The 15,426-nt window shown below is 41.5% G+C and overlaps 1 protein-coding gene across 2 annotated transcripts in view; it reads left to right on the top strand.

The window, feature by feature from the left end:
* Positions 1-6: 6 nt before the first annotated feature.
* Fgf13 (fibroblast growth factor 13) overlaps positions 7-15,426 on the top strand; it is a 495,594-nt gene continuing 480,174 nt past the window's right edge. Inside the window, exon 1 of one of the 2 annotated variants that reach the window (XM_010640520.3) lies at positions 7-59. In XM_010640520.3, coding sequence (XP_010638822.1) covers positions 11-59 — 49 coding nt within the window. In that variant the 5' untranslated portion in view covers positions 7-10. The remainder of the gene's footprint in view (positions 60-15,426) is intronic. The other variant, XM_010640518.3, reaches the window with a different exon arrangement.

The following is a 15,426-nucleotide window of genomic DNA, read 5'->3' as shown; positions in this document are numbered from 1 at the left end:
GCTGGGATCTATGAGTGGAAAGGTGACCAAGCCCAAAGAGGAGAAAGATGCTTCCAAGGGTAAGCCCGCCCGCGGAGTCCGCTTGCTTCCCTTCGCTGGGTTTCCCTCGTCCCCTTGCGTGCGCGCCGCCCTCCGGTGCCTCGCTGCCTCCCCCCAGCACCCCCCAGCCTAACCTGCCCACGACCTCTACGACCCCGGGCAAGAAAGGGAGAGGATCAGGGGCGGCTGGGGAAGTCGGGATTTGCACCACTTTCCTTTCTGCCTTGCGGGATTGTTGCCCCTCTAGTGCCTCCAGCCTCCTCCACTACCCCTCTGGACGCACGGTGGTGGCGCTGCGGGCAGACGAAGCTGCAGCAGCCCGGAGCGCCGGGAACCGCGCTGCCTGCTACCCGCTGTCCGCCTTTCAGTGCGAATGCATAGGTGTGCGTGTGGTCGAGTGTGCATATGCGTGCAGCGAGGGTGCAACATGGTGACACGCTCAGGGATCTGCCCCGCTCTCAGAACTCAAGCTCGAACCCACCTTCAACCCCTTCTCCCCACCCCCAATGCAAACAAAGAGCCTGGCCGAGACGCAGATCCCCTCCCCCCACACTCCTTTCCTTCTCACGCCTCTACCCCCCAACTCCCTACCCATCCCACGCCCCCAGGAAAGGCTGGAGCTTGCACCCTTCGACACACCGCGTGCAAAAGTGAGCAATCAGGGTGCCCAGGAGCCGCCTGCGCTGCGCCTTAGCAGCGCTGCCTCACCAAGCCCCGAGAGAACAAAGGCTGTTGTCCCCCTATCACTAGTGACCAGAGAGAGTGGGCCTCCGCAGGGGGTCACTTCCCTTCCTTAGAGTCCTAGGGTTCAACCACCTCAGGCTGCCAGTCCCCCGGAGCGTGCGTCTCGGCCTGGGACCTCCCACTGGCGAGTTGAGAAGGCGCAGCCCAGCGTAGCTAAGGCTTGGAAGAACTCAGGCAAAGGAAGGAGCACCCTCTCAACCCGCCCGCCAGTCCCAGCCACTGTCTTGCAAGGGCCAAGCTTAACTCCGGAATGTAAACTGGAGACCTCAGCCTTGAAGAACAGGGGGGAGATAGGCACAGAGGCATGTGAAAGAGCAGGCAGGTGCCATAGTTGCAAGTGTCCGGAATGGACACAGCAGACGAAGGAGTGGGCTTGACTGGCCCGGAGGGCCCCATAGGCTCCGAACCCCAGGGACCCATGCAGAGTCAGTGCTGCAGAAGTGGATTTGCAGCGGGGTTGGGGGGGAGCTCAGTTGCTTCCTAAGCCCTCGGGCTCCGCTTCATTCCCACTCCTTTCCCCTTGCCTTTTTCTCATCTCCTGCTTCTAGTCTCTCCCAATCTCCCAGAGCTTTCTTTCCCAGGAGATTCTAGGAAGCGCCAACCCTCCCCCGCGGAAAGTTGTCAAAGTCTTCAGCTCAGGGGCCTTTATCCTTGTTTCTAGATGGAGCCATTTCTCTTCTAACTAGGCAAAAGGGTGGAGGAAGGGCTCTGGAAGTTTGTGGAGGGTTAGAGCTGTGGTCCTAAGGGTCATTGCTGTCCCAGGCTTGGCTCCAGGCTAGAATTCAAAGCCCTCTAACCCACTCAGACCCGCTGACTGTTTGAGGAGCACACATAATTGAAACAGTAACTTTGGAAAGTAGAACAGCTGCTGTGGGTTTCCTAATTGTGGAGAGTTTCAAATGTGCCTCATTTTGACAAAGGCAAATAACTTCAGGGTGTTGAGGGTTTTTTTTTTGTCCTTGTTTTGTTTTGAAGTGCTGGGAATAGAACTCAGGGCCTCAAATTATCAGGCAAGTGCTGTGCTACTGAGTCCCTCTCAAGGGTTGTGTTTCACTGAGGGCCCAGAGAGAAAAATGCAATGGAAGAGTGCAGCACTTAATTGATCTAAGGAAGCTAGTCCTTCCCCTTCTGAACCTGAGAGTTGTTTCTGGAACTTAAGTTCTTGATTTCCATCAGGTGGTTTATCTAAGTTTTTATTTCAGACTACCTTTGAGGTATCCCGAGGCCAAATTCATTCACAGAAAATGATTTACTCTTTTAGGAATACAATTTGCGGTTGCCTGAAATGGATTAACAAATCTGGAAACATTGGGAAAGGTTTCTGTAACTCAGTAATGAAAAATTTTACTAGGCTTATGTCATGACTTTCTTATATTGACTTGGCACATTTGAAACCAGTACTTCTCTGTAGGAGTTGTGTAATTAGCACTTGGAACTGTGGTTGTAATTAGAATAATTTAATTTCATGAGGCATCTTTTAAAGAATTTACTTTCCTGAGGAGACAGGGATCTTGTAGTTGTTCAAAGCAAGATTGCCATTTCTGCCTCTGTTGTTGGATTTAGAGCATTTTGAAAAGAGTGCATGCATAATAATTATTAGTATTCTCTACTTTCAAGTATGTGAAAAAAGAATAAATTTTAAGACCAGTTTTAATGTAAAGAGCTACCAGTTCTACTAAACATTTTATCCAGTAAAGTTTGTCTACATTGACCATATTCACAAAGATGTTTAATTATTTATATATTTCCTATATATAGATCATATTGGAGGATGTTTTAGCCTAAGGTACTTGTTAGTATAATTTTTGTAACACATAAAGGATCAAACATTTACTATTGTGAAGTGTAGTGCCCATTTAATTTTGAAAAATGGTGTGACGAATGAATCAAGGCAAATAATTTCATAACAGTTTGATTGAATTCCATAATCTGTTTCAGGATCTACTGCTCCTTTGAATTCAGCCACCCACCCTATTATGGCTCATGTGCACATCCTATCAGTACATAGGAGGTTGTCACAGACTATCACATTTCTAGAGTTTCTAAAGCACAGGTAGTAGTAGGTGATCAGTATGTTTATTTTGTCCTGCTGAATGCCGTATGGTTTTTGAACACGTGAATTTCTGATTGTTGACATTTTCTTCAATTCAGTGAGGTGGGGACTGTGATGGACAAGGATCTTTTTGATAACCTTTTCAAACACGTAGCCAGATTAGATAGACTGTTCTCTTTGGAAGGGAAAAGGGATTCTGAATCTGTTTGACTATTAGAAACACCTCTTATCCGGTCAATCATCTTTTGTGCATTAATTTATGCTTTGCATAAACTTGAATATTGTCAGATGTACGTAGATTTTGGGTCACATAGCTCTTGATCCAGAGGTTCTATTTATATTTCAGGGAAGAAGAAAGTATAACATTTGTTTGTTCAAGCAGATAACTTAGCTATGACTCACTCTTTTCTACCTTGTCATGTAAGATCTTTTCAGCAGTCCTCTGTTGGAAAGGCACTCTCAGTTATGGCTCTATCTGGTTTACTGCAGCTGTTTGTATGTATGTGTGTATAGTGAGGGGGGCATCGGAAAACTTGTTAGCCTGCTACAAGACAAAACCATATATTTTCTGGATCTTGGAAAAGTCTATCCAGTTCTTGGTTTCGAATCTGTCATTTGGTTTGTATATACACGTTTGGCATTGTATGTGTTTCTTCTGCAACACTTTTCTTTGTACTTAACCTCAGAACCACCACATCCAGGCAGGTGTCAAGGCCATGTGGGCTGAGGGTTGTCTTGATGAGACAGTGCTAGCGTCAGAGCTGGGCTCATGCTGGCTGCTGGATGATGGAATTCAATTCCATGCATAGTCCAAGAAGCCAGCCACTCTCACAGCTGTTGCTGTAATGGGTTGTGGTGCCCGCATGCACTTATGTCGGCAGCTCATTTTCTTTTCATTTACTGGCCTCTTCTAGTAGCTTCTCTACCTTACCCAAGGACAGGGCATTATGCTCAGGCAGCTGGCATATCAATTTTTGAGTCTTGAATGCTATGTCCAAAGATCATCTTGTTCTTGGAGGTTTACAACAATAGGTTTTTATGAAGTGTCTTTGTCAGCCTTGGGCTAGGAAGACCAGGTATTTAGAGGTATTTTACTGAACAGAAATCTTGACACTAGTAACCTCTTATTTAAAAGGAACAGTCATAATCTATTACTCACATAGGGACTTGCTTTCTCATCTCGTTCTTGTCATCATGGACCTGTGGTTTTTATGGATAGTTGTCATAAGCCACATCATCTCTTCTCTGTTAAAGGTGGTAATCACAGCCTTGGGGTGGGAGTGTGGCCAGGAATTTCACCAATCAGAAACATTAGTCTGTTCTGGGGGGAGGAGATGAGCGCATGGTGTCCCTCTGTCTTTGTCATTATCATTTTTGGACACATAGAGCTTCCTCATTAACAGAGGCTGAAACTAGAAAGGGAGCAAGTTGAAGCATGGGATAGAGAATCTTCTTTACTTAGTAATGCTTCCTCTGGGTCTTTTTGGAATACAGTCATTAACATGTTCATGATAGGACTGTTTGTCAATTTTATTAGTAGAAAGACCATAAAAGTGATTAGATCCAACTGTACCAGCAGTGGTGCAAACCACATGATGGGATAGTCATGCATGTACCATCAGTGAGGGGTTCAAGCCGGTAGCAATGTATCAAAAGGAATTAGGCTGCATATTAGCACTGGCAATGTGGGAGAAGGTGGAATGGGAATAGATGTTGGTTTGGGGCCTGAGTGAGAAGGAGAAAGTGAGCTGTAGAGTGAAGGAATTAGTTGAGGTCCATGTCCAAGGCAGAGAGGTAGATGTAATGCAGCCTTGAAGTCAGTGGCATGAATGGGGAGAGAACTGGAATCAGAGTTTGGTGAGTAGGGGGATGAAACTGTTGGCATTTCAGGTCTCTTTGCAGCTGTGCTGTTTTATGTCCAAATCAACTCCGCATTCTGGGGATTAAATTCAACACAGAACACCCGGAATGTGTTTTAGCTCTTCACATATAGCCAATAAAAAGGCTTTCTAGTGTCTGCTTCATTATGGCTTATATTTTTGGAGTTGAGGAATTTGAAAGAAATGGAAAATAATTGCAGAGTTGAAACAACTCAAGGCAGAAGAAAATCACATTAAAAGTATGATGGTGAAAGGAATCCTATATGCCTATAACCACACCAAGCTTAACGTTACTATTGAAATGTTAAAATTAGGCACATAATATGATTTTAACAATTAGTAGAGAATATAAACGTCTGTATAACTCATTTTCTATAGTCCCCGATACAGATTTCCTCATCAAAAGATGCATCATAATCACCAGGATTTATCAGTGCAGGTTCAGGAGTAGATTTCAGGCACGTTGCCTGTTGTAATGGACTTCTTCTGAGTTTTCATCAACCTAAAATGTAGGTTATCTATTGGTGATATACCAGTCCAACAAATTTCATTGAATCTTATTTCTGACATTATTTTCACTGCATTTTATCACTTTGTTGAATGTCACATCTTGATAGGACATTTCTTAAGTGTCTAGATTTCCATAAAGAAAGTGAAACAATGTATACTAATCATTGTTACCATCATCTCAGCCCTCTGGTCCAATTTCTCTTGGAATTGGATGACCATTTTTTTTCTCTAAGGCAGTGAGTTCCAGGGTATTAACTTTGACAATGGGAAGTTTGTATTTAAAAGAGAGAAATTCTTGATCCTTGAGACATGATAAAAATACAGACCATTTTTTAAAAAGAGATGGCAGTTGTAAAAAACATTAAGTTTAAATTATTACCATATGCTAAGATTAATGTAAAGCAGTTCTTATATCCTACTCTTGCCCCTGCCCTTTGATATTACTTTCAGCATTGATTTCCAAATGGAAATTTTTTTAGTGTCACTGGCTTTTAGTGTCACCTTGCCTCTGGGCAAAGGGCAGAAGTAGTAGTTGTTCTTGCTTATTCCTTTAAATGTAGCAGTATTATTGGCCTCTGTTGGTATACAGTTTTGGTTGACATTCTAGGGAGATAAAAGGCCTATCTTAAGTTGGGTCACTTGCTTGGTCTGCTGGCAGAAATATCAGCTTTGGTCTCTAGGCCATTTGGCCCCAAGAAATTCCCAGTTATGATTATCTGTCCTTCTTTCTAGGTCCTATCAGGAAGGCCAGAGAGGAAAAAAAATTCTGGTGTAAAGTAGACTTGGTCAGGGGCCAAATTGGAAAACAGTTAATTAAAAAATAATATGGCCTCAATTTACTTTTGGCAATTAAAATTTACCTGCAGGAACACGCACAGCTCTCAAGTTTGCATTTTGACAAATGTTTATACTCCGGTAATTAGTACCAATGTCAAGATGTAGAATATTGTCATCCTAGAAAATTCTCTCATGCCCCTTTCTAATCATTTCTATTATCACATACTAATTTTTCCTGCTATTGAATTCCACATTAATAAAATCTCACAATATGCACTCTTTGATTTCCAAAAGCTAGCCATCTCTCCTTTCAGCATGTTTCCCTCTCTGGTTGGTACTCTTTCTCCCTGTCTTGACCTTTGGTTTCTTAGAGGGTGCCCTTCTTGTCCCACACTAGGGCATTTAACAGTTTTGTACCCAGTTAGGAGATAATCGTTGAATTACCTAGGAAAGGCAAGGAATTCTCTTAGGCAGCAGTATGTTTTATTTATCATTTCATGACTTAAATTGCTCTCATTATTACAGTGAATAAATTACCGAGCACTTACTATTTATTAGACATAAATTACTTTTACATATATCTCATTTAATCTTCATGACAACCAAATGAACTAGCTATTTGTATACAGTACATGGAGATTGCAGATGAGAAAATAGAAGCTCAGAGAGATAGTGTTGTTTGTGGGTTGCAAGTTATTATCAGAGTTGGTGTTGTAATCAATAAATGATTGTTTAGAGCATATGCCATACATCATCTATCAAAAGTCATTGGTCCTTTCCTATACTCCTTGTTATGTTGTCATATTGGAAGATGTTGTGGTGAAGAAAGGCGTGCTTCTTAGTAGCTTAATCTGATAGATGCCTGCAGACAGATATTTTATATTACAGCAGGATTACCAAAGGCAGAAGCAATCATTAATGGTTGACTTTCTAAAACCTGGAGAAAGTGATGAAGTAATTCTGGAGTCCTAAAAATAATAGCATTTTTTGAGCACCAATACATGTCAGAAGTTTGCCATGAAATGTTTATAACAATTAATGGAGAGAAGATATATTTGACAGACTGAAAAAATTGAGACTTGGAGGTAATGGCCATCCTAAGGTCACTCAGCTAGCAAGATGGTGGAATGAAGATTTGAGCTATGTTTGATTGACTACAAATTCACCTCCTAACCATTCTAGCATACCTTGTCCCTAGACAACACATTTGATTCTTTTCAAACCCAAGTTTGCACAAATCAAATTCTTTCTGTTTGCCAATATGGAGGTAATTAGGAAGAGTGTGCCTATATACACATGCTTACTGTAGGGGTGTGATCTTTGTTTAGCTGAGCAAATCTCTGAACATTTCTTAAGTGACTTTTCTATGAGTCACTGTGCAGGGTTTTGGGATACAGGGATGAAAGAAAACCAGAACTCCCTTAAGGGTGCCCTTTCCTTGCCCATTGGCCTTGGGCATTTAGCGCTCACCAATGGGAATGTCACTTTGCTTGGCCATTTCCGTGAGCCCTTGGGACAGGGAATGATCTTTTAACTGTGCCCCTGAAGATTTAAGCTTTGTCAGTTTGAAGACAATGGTAATTTTTTCTAGAACTCTCTCTGGGAGCTTATTTCACCTGTGCTCTAAAGATTACACTTCCTCTCAATTCATTGTTGAATGAGACTTCACTTGTTTATTTTATTTTATTTTTCATTACATGGCATATGCTTCCAGTCTGTCTCTCATCAGAGTCACATGTTTCATTTCCCTTCTCAACCCTACCCACCTCTCCCTCCCTCTCTTTCCCTCTCTCCTTTTTCTCCTTTTCTTGTCAACAGATGTCAGTGGTTTTTATTAATTTAATGGGCTTCCTTTGGTTGTGCTGGGCTAATTGGGAGATTCTCATTTTTGAATTTTCTCCCTTGATAGTTTGCTATATTAACTGCAATGAAAGAAATCTCCCCACCCCTTCAAGTGTGGTTCCACAGAAGGAGCTTTTCACTACTTATTATATAACTCATTTTAAATGAGTTTAAATGGAAAAATAAAAAAGTGCAAGCTTTTTTATAGTATTTATGCTGCCTTCCGTTAAATAATATTTCCAAAAATATATCTTGTTAACAGAGACATAAGCCTTGAATGAGCATATATTAATTACAGTTCTCAAAGTTGGGAATCAGAGTAGTGTTTCTGGGTACTGCAGAAGCCTATGTTTAACAGCAGTAATTAACAGTGACAGGTCTATTGCATTGCTATAGGTATGTTTAATAGCAAACATGAAACCCTATTCCCTAAAATCCCTCCAAATAATGTAGGTAGTATTTCTTTTGCTCTAGAGCTAAGGGATAGGAAAGAGCTCAAGCTCTTAAAATATTTATCTTGCTGTTAAAAGTGGGAGTAAACAACCTAAAGAAGGCAGGCGGGTGCAGTTCTTGAATATGGGTGCAGTTCTTGAATATGCCTATAGATATTTTCAGAATTGTCTTTCAGCTGCGACTTCGAAAGTATTGAGAATTGACCTGCTTTGTTTGCCTTTAATTCTCTCTCTCTGTGTGTGTGTGTGTGTGTGTGTGTGTGTGTGTGTGTGCGTGTGTGATTGCCTCTCCCTTGGTGGATTTATTGGACATTAAGGCTTCCAGGAGTTCTTGGATTTGTGTGTGGTTTCGGAGCTCCGAGAACGATGTGAGCCATTCTCCTGGAAACAGGGCAAGGCGCTCCTTTAGATGCTCTAATTCCAGGGAGCATTTGTTTTCCAACTATCTGGGAACCAGAGGGTCCCTGGGAACGATGTGGTCAACCAGCGTCCCTTAGTCTCCATGTATCTGGCAGGCAGGTTTATTACAAACCTCAGTGTGCTCATTGGCCTCGTGATGTGGCAGCTGCCTAAAAAAGAAACACGGAAAAGTTGTGTCACTGAAGGTGAAAGTTGGAGAGGAGCTGCGCAGCGCCTGGCATGACAAAGCTCCTTTCCGGCGGCGGCGGCGGTGGCGGCGGCGGCAGCGGCGGCAGTGGGCAGCCCAGGACTTTGCCCACTTGCCTGGGAGCCGGTGGCAAGGGTGGGTCTTGTGGAGACACCGCATAAAGGAGAAATAGGAGTCTCCCGCTGGTGGAGTGGTGATTCCGGCAGGAGGCGGAGGGGGGCGGAGTTCCAGGCATCCGGAGCAGCCCGCACCCTTTGGGTCGGCCTGCTGGCACTTTGCAGCTGGTGGGAGGAGATGTTAAGCCTTAAGATGGTGGCGGCCAGACCAGTGTGGAGGTGGTTGGGGTGCCCCCCTCCCGGTCCTTGCTCTAAGCACCTGACCCCTACCCACTGGAAGCCTCAAAGGTAGACCCAAAAGGCCACGATTACAGTCAGAACCTCGAAGAAGTACTGGCTTGACCAACAAGAGAGCTTTGCTTTCTCTGTCTTCTGGTTAATGCTAATTCAGTTTGAGTTGTTCCAAAAACCACAGAAGATGAATCTTGAGTAGAACGCTCTCAGCGGTTTTGAATGTATTCGTGCTCCTTTATGTTGCTTATGTTTCGTTGCGTTGCTTTTTGAGATTACAAAGTAATGCATGTTTATTGGGATCCGTTTGAAGCATCATAAAAGCATAGAGAAGAAACTACCACCCGAGGTTTCACTCCCAGATGAAGTTTTTGTGGTATTTCTTCCAGTCTTTTTTCTTTGCATGTCATGATACACCAGTAGACATGGATAATTAACTTTAAGTGTGTGTGTGTGTGTGTGTGTGTGTTTGTGTGTGTAATGTGGATTGTACTATGCATCTACTCTTTTTCTCAATGACATGTTAGGATGTTATTCTTTGTCATTAATCTTTTGTGTGTATGTGTTGGGGGAGAATTTGTGTATGACACAGAGAGGGTGATTTTGTGCCTGTGGATGTGAAAGGTTTTTTTGGTATCTCTTTGCGATCCTTCTCACCAGACACCACAAATGCTATCATTAGTATTTTATAAAAATACATATATGAATATGTGCATACATAGGATACATATATGCATGTGTGTATTTGTATATTCTAAATTAGACAACTATGCATATGTCTACTTAAATGTAGATGTGCTTTAAATAAATCCTGTAAGAATATATCAAGGGCCAAGCATGCAGTTTTGTGGTAGAGTGGTTGCCTAGTATGTATGCTTCAAGACCCAAGGTTCCAAGCCCAGCACAGCTCCCCCATATATATGTGCATGTGTATACATATATATGTATGAATATATTTATATTTGATATTATATATATATATGCATGCATATATACACCATAAAGAATCTTTGGTGGTTAGCTTAGGGAAGACAGTTTTTATTCATAATTTCTTTACAGTGGACAACACTATATAATTTTGCTAATTACATACTATTGAAAATAATATAAATAAAATGTTGCTTATTGAGTGTCTTCCAACTGATTTTTCTGTTCTAGCGCCCAGTGTTCTTTGATCTGCATTGCCCTTCTTATTATTTCTAGGTCTCACAACCCTTAAATCCCATCTTAACCTACCTCCTTCAAAAAGTCTTTCTTCTACCTTAACCAACTGGAACTGTGTGTCCCTTGTACTTGACCTGTGGGTCATTTTTCACTTGCTTTTATATCTTTTCTTCCCAGCTAGATTGTACTCTCCTTAGGAGACCCTTTCATACAATAAGTGCTCAATAAATATGTTTTGAGTGACAATGAACCACATTTTCCCAGATTTCTTTATGAATACTTTGAAATACTATACCCTAAGCTCTTAGAATGGCTATAACAACCCAGCTGGATTAAATTTAATGGGGTCACTAAATTATTGCTAATTTACTTTGGGGTATCATTGCTATTTTACAGTGGAACCCTCTTGTAAAAATGGCTACAAATTAAAGCATGGGTTTTAGGGAGGTAAGTTTACATCTAATTACCTGTACTTATTTGCTGAATGATCTTGGGTAAATAACCTAAGTCTCAACTACTCAAAAAGGAACTATTTCTGTCACATGAGTATTCTAAGAACTGAATGGGATAATATACACAAAAGCATCAAAGAAAACTGCTGCATAGAATTTGGTCACTGATGATATTGAGCCTACCAAATAGTAGTGACTTTCAAATTGATTTTTCGTATTAGAGGACTCTTGTTAGAGGACTTATTGGAAGTAGAACCAGATCTACAGATATGCACTTTGATCTGACAAACTCCAATTTAGGGCATTTCAATCATACTAATTCATATATTAATTAATTCACCCATAAATTTACTCGCTTAACATGTGTTGACACTGAGAATACAGCAGTGAGCAGAACAGACAAATATCCTTCATTTTCGTGAAGCTCATATTCTCCAAATTTACTTCTGAAAGCCACAACTTAGGGCATAAGGCACTGTGCTCCATGTTGGTAGTGTGTCTGGCTATGAGTGACCCAGTGCTCATCCTGTTGTAGCAAAGCAGAACAGCCCACCCCTATAGCCAAGTGTTACAGCTCAGTGTTGCAGCTACCACAAATTGAAGACTCCAGAATCCGAAGGTCACTCCAAGATGTGGAGAAAAACCTTTAATTACAAAGGCAGGCTCCCTGGAGTTCATACTCCGGGCATGCCTGAGAGGTCAGGAAGTTAAAACAGTTGCAAAACGTTTTGATACATTGCGCAGGAGCAGCTGCCCAGCAGCACAAACCATTACATTTCTGGAACGAAACATTCTGTGGAAAAAGAAACATGGAGGCTAGGCAAACATGTCTTATTGTATAATACTGCTCTATCAATTCAAAGCCAGGCCATGCTACTGAGGAGGTAACTGGGAGAGAGTCAGATCCAGATTGTTAAATTGGGATCTAGGAACCATTGAAGTTGTGGTTCCTGTTTGGACATCAGCATCTCTTCCACCACTTCTGTCCCCTACAGTGAGTATCTGATCTCAGGGGAGGGTGGAGGAATCCTTTTTAAAATTATTATTGTAAAGCTTTTCAAGTAGTTCTAAGGTACAACTGGTGTAGGGGCCAATTGCCCATGAGCAGTGTTTTTCAAGCCTATGGACTGCATAGTTTATTTAAAAACAAAACACCCCCTCCCACTGACCTCTGCATCTGAACTTTGAAAACAAAGCCTGGTAATTTGAATTATAATCAGGGACCTGGGTGATTTTTATGAGGCCTGTTGGGGAAATACTGTAACAATCACCAGACCCCTAGAAATTTTGTACAAACGTGGATTTTCCTGATGAGCAAGATCTGAAGCTTTCAACAGATTCTCAAGGGGCAGAGGTCAGTGATTCCAAAAATGTTTCTCAAGGTGGAGCTCTGAAGTCAAGGCCCATTGTTGTCAGTTGTGTGTTTTGGGTCCTATGTTTCCTAATGAATTAACTGTTTAGAAGCCTCTTTTCTCCCTTCTTTTTAATCTCACTTTCATTATTCCTCTTGCTTGTCCGAGAAAATGGGGATGAAAGAGAATTTTAAAAGCTGGACCCTTCCAGACGGGGCAGGAGGCAGCTTTGAGGATGCCACTCAGAGGTGGCATGTCCATCACAGCTGTTATAGTGGTAGAGGTCAATGTCCAGATATTTCAGAGCTTTTGGTTGCTTGAACTTCAATAGATCTGAATTGAGATATGTGGGTGGGAGTGAGACTTCTTCCAAAATATCCTTCTGCCACTCCAGAGCAGGATGGGGTGGTTAAGGAAATCATCACCTTAGATAGCACATTCCTGCCTTGTATCTGGCAGACGGTGATAGTGAGGATTGGGCCAGGCATTTGTGCGCCTGCCCCTTCTCATCCTCCAGGCACCAGACGGTGTCTGCTGCAATTGGTTCATGACCAATCAAGCACGTTGACCTATTGCTGCTAGGTACTTTGAGTTATAAATGGTTTTTATCTCCCTTACAGAATTGGGGGTTTGTGCTGTATAGGATGACCTGATTTGTATCACAAGAGCCTTTGGAACTTTGACAGATTTCACCATTTAAAAAACACCCAGCTTCCTCCCTCTACCTACTGGACATAAAAGCAAGCTTTGAATTTATGACATAAAGAACATACTTTTAAAGGGCAGCATGCAGAAAAAGGGAGGAAAAGGAAGTGAGGCAGTTCATCTTCTTTCCTGAGGCCATTTTCTCCAGACAATGACAAGTGACAAAACTGAATACCTTGAAAAATCTGAGATTCATTTTCGCTCAGAGATATCTCCCTAGGATTTGAAAAACCCACTTAAAGATAATAAATTTGTTCCTCTGCCTCTGAGCTTGAGTGGAGTTGCTTAGTTTACGTGGCTGGGAGAAAGGAGAGTAAGAGTAGTGGCTCCACTGAGAGTGACATTTTGTCCTGGAAACAAGTCTCCTGACCATATTGGATGAAAGTGGAGATTAGTATGGAACTCTTTTCTGTTGTTGTATTTTTCTTTTTGGTCAAGTTTATGAAAATCTTATGCCCACAAATCAGACTCAAATGGAGGATGGCTAAGAACTTACAGTATTGAAAGACTTATTGTTTGGTGAAAGTGTTTTCTTTTAATAACATCATCTCTAGGGTACCTGACTGTATCCTTAGAGATTTAGGACTCCTTGATTAAAAATAAAGAAATAAAAACCAAGCCCAGAGGCTCTGGTAGAAGTGTTTGAGTTTCTTATATTTCTAATTATTAACTGTTTAGAATATCTGTTTTTGCTTCCCAGGCTCTTTTTTAAAGTTTTAATTAACTCTGGCCTTTAGGGGGGTAAAACATACACTATGAGGGCTGGGGATTTAGCTCAGTGGTTCCGGCACCTGCCTCATAAGCACAAGGACCGGAGTTCGATCCCTGGTACCCCCCAAAAAAGCAAAAACATACACCATGAATTGTACTATTTTGAGTGGATAGTTCGGCAGCATACAGTGTGTTTAATTATGCTCTTCTTCACTCATCAACTGCATCTGCCCACTTCTTCATCTTCGATTACAGTGGTTGGGAGAGACCTTAGTAATCATTCATCCCAATTCGTCGCGTTTCAGGAAAGAAGAGTCAGGTATCAGAGAGGCAGTGAACTCTATAAGGTCGTATAAAGCCAGGTAGTAGCGGGGCCTTGCCCTGTTTCCACCTTGACACCCTGACCGATTCAGGCAGGTGGTCTTTGGGACTGATAACAGAATCAAGGATTGGCATAAATATTTAGGATGCTCTTCTGCTTTTGTGGTTTTTTCCAATCAATTGTTATGATTTATAGACAGAAATCTTTCCGAGATCGACTGGTCCAAATTCCTTTTTTAAAACAATGGCTTTGTTTGCTATTTCTAAATCCAAATTAAAATCTAAGAGGTTGCTAATATTCTAATTTCTAAGATCTGGGAGAATTCTTCCCCAACCTTTCACTGACTCCATGACATTCTATGGTTGAAACCAGGTCTGTTGTGGGTGGCTGTTATTAATACGCCTTCCTTGGGATGTTTACAGTAACGGCTGTGACCTAAATAAGGCTGCTTGTATTGTTTTTCCCCACAAAAGAACAGTCTTTGAAAGTCTGCTCATCCATTCTCACACCACAGTTCTTACTTGTGACTAAAAGACCTGAAGCGTTGCTTTTTAAAAATTAATCCTTAGATGAGCAAGTTTTTATTAGATGTAGTATCCTGTTTCTGAGCAAGATACACGTCTGATGTCTTTATGTACCATAACCACATTTTTTTAGAGTAGAACTTCACAGCAGTACAAGTACACCAAGCACCACTGCGGAATGACATCCCTTTAAAATTTTATTTTAGCTGGACACAGTAGCACATACCTATGGTCCTAGGAGGCCGAGGCAGGAGGATCATAAGTTCAGGGCCAGCCTGGGCAATTTAGGGACTTAACAAGAACTTATTTCAAAATTCAGAAATGCAGCAAAAGTTTTAAAATATTAATTATGGTAAAACTACAAGTAACAAAATTCACCACCTTAATTTTTAAGTGTACATTTTGGTAGCATTGTTATGTAACCAATTTTCCAATCTTGTCAGTAAGAAATTCTAAACCTATTAAACAACTTCCCATTCCCCTATCTCTCAGTCCCCCACAGTCCTTATTCTACTTGTATGTCTATGGGTCTATTATAGATATTTCATGTAAGTAGAACCATACAATACTTGGTTTTTGTGTATGACTGGCTTATTTAATTTAGTATAGTGTCCTTGAGGTTCATCTATGCTATAACAAGTTGCAAAATTTACATTTTTTTAAAGACTGAATAGTATTTCACTGTATGAATCTGCCATATTTTGTTTATATGTTTGTTTATTGGTGCATTTCACCTTTTGGCCATTGTGAATAGTCTCACTATGCACATGAGTATAGGTCTTCTTTTCATTTTATTCTTTCTTTATTTTTGGTACCAGGGATGGAACACTGGACTTTGTGCTTGCGAGGCAGGCGGAACCACTGAGCTAAATCCCTGGCCCTAGGTCTTCTTATTTTAATTGATGGCAAAAGTTGCTTTAACATATTGGACTTGTTTCCTTATTC

Source organism: Fukomys damarensis, unplaced genomic scaffold, assembly GCF_012274545.1.
Source record: "Fukomys damarensis isolate Sample0158 unplaced genomic scaffold, DMR_v1.0_HiC HiC_scaffold_39, whole genome shotgun sequence".
NCBI lineage: Eukaryota > Metazoa > Chordata > Mammalia > Rodentia > Bathyergidae > Fukomys > Fukomys damarensis.
This window is presented reverse-complemented; position numbering and strand designations above follow the sequence as displayed.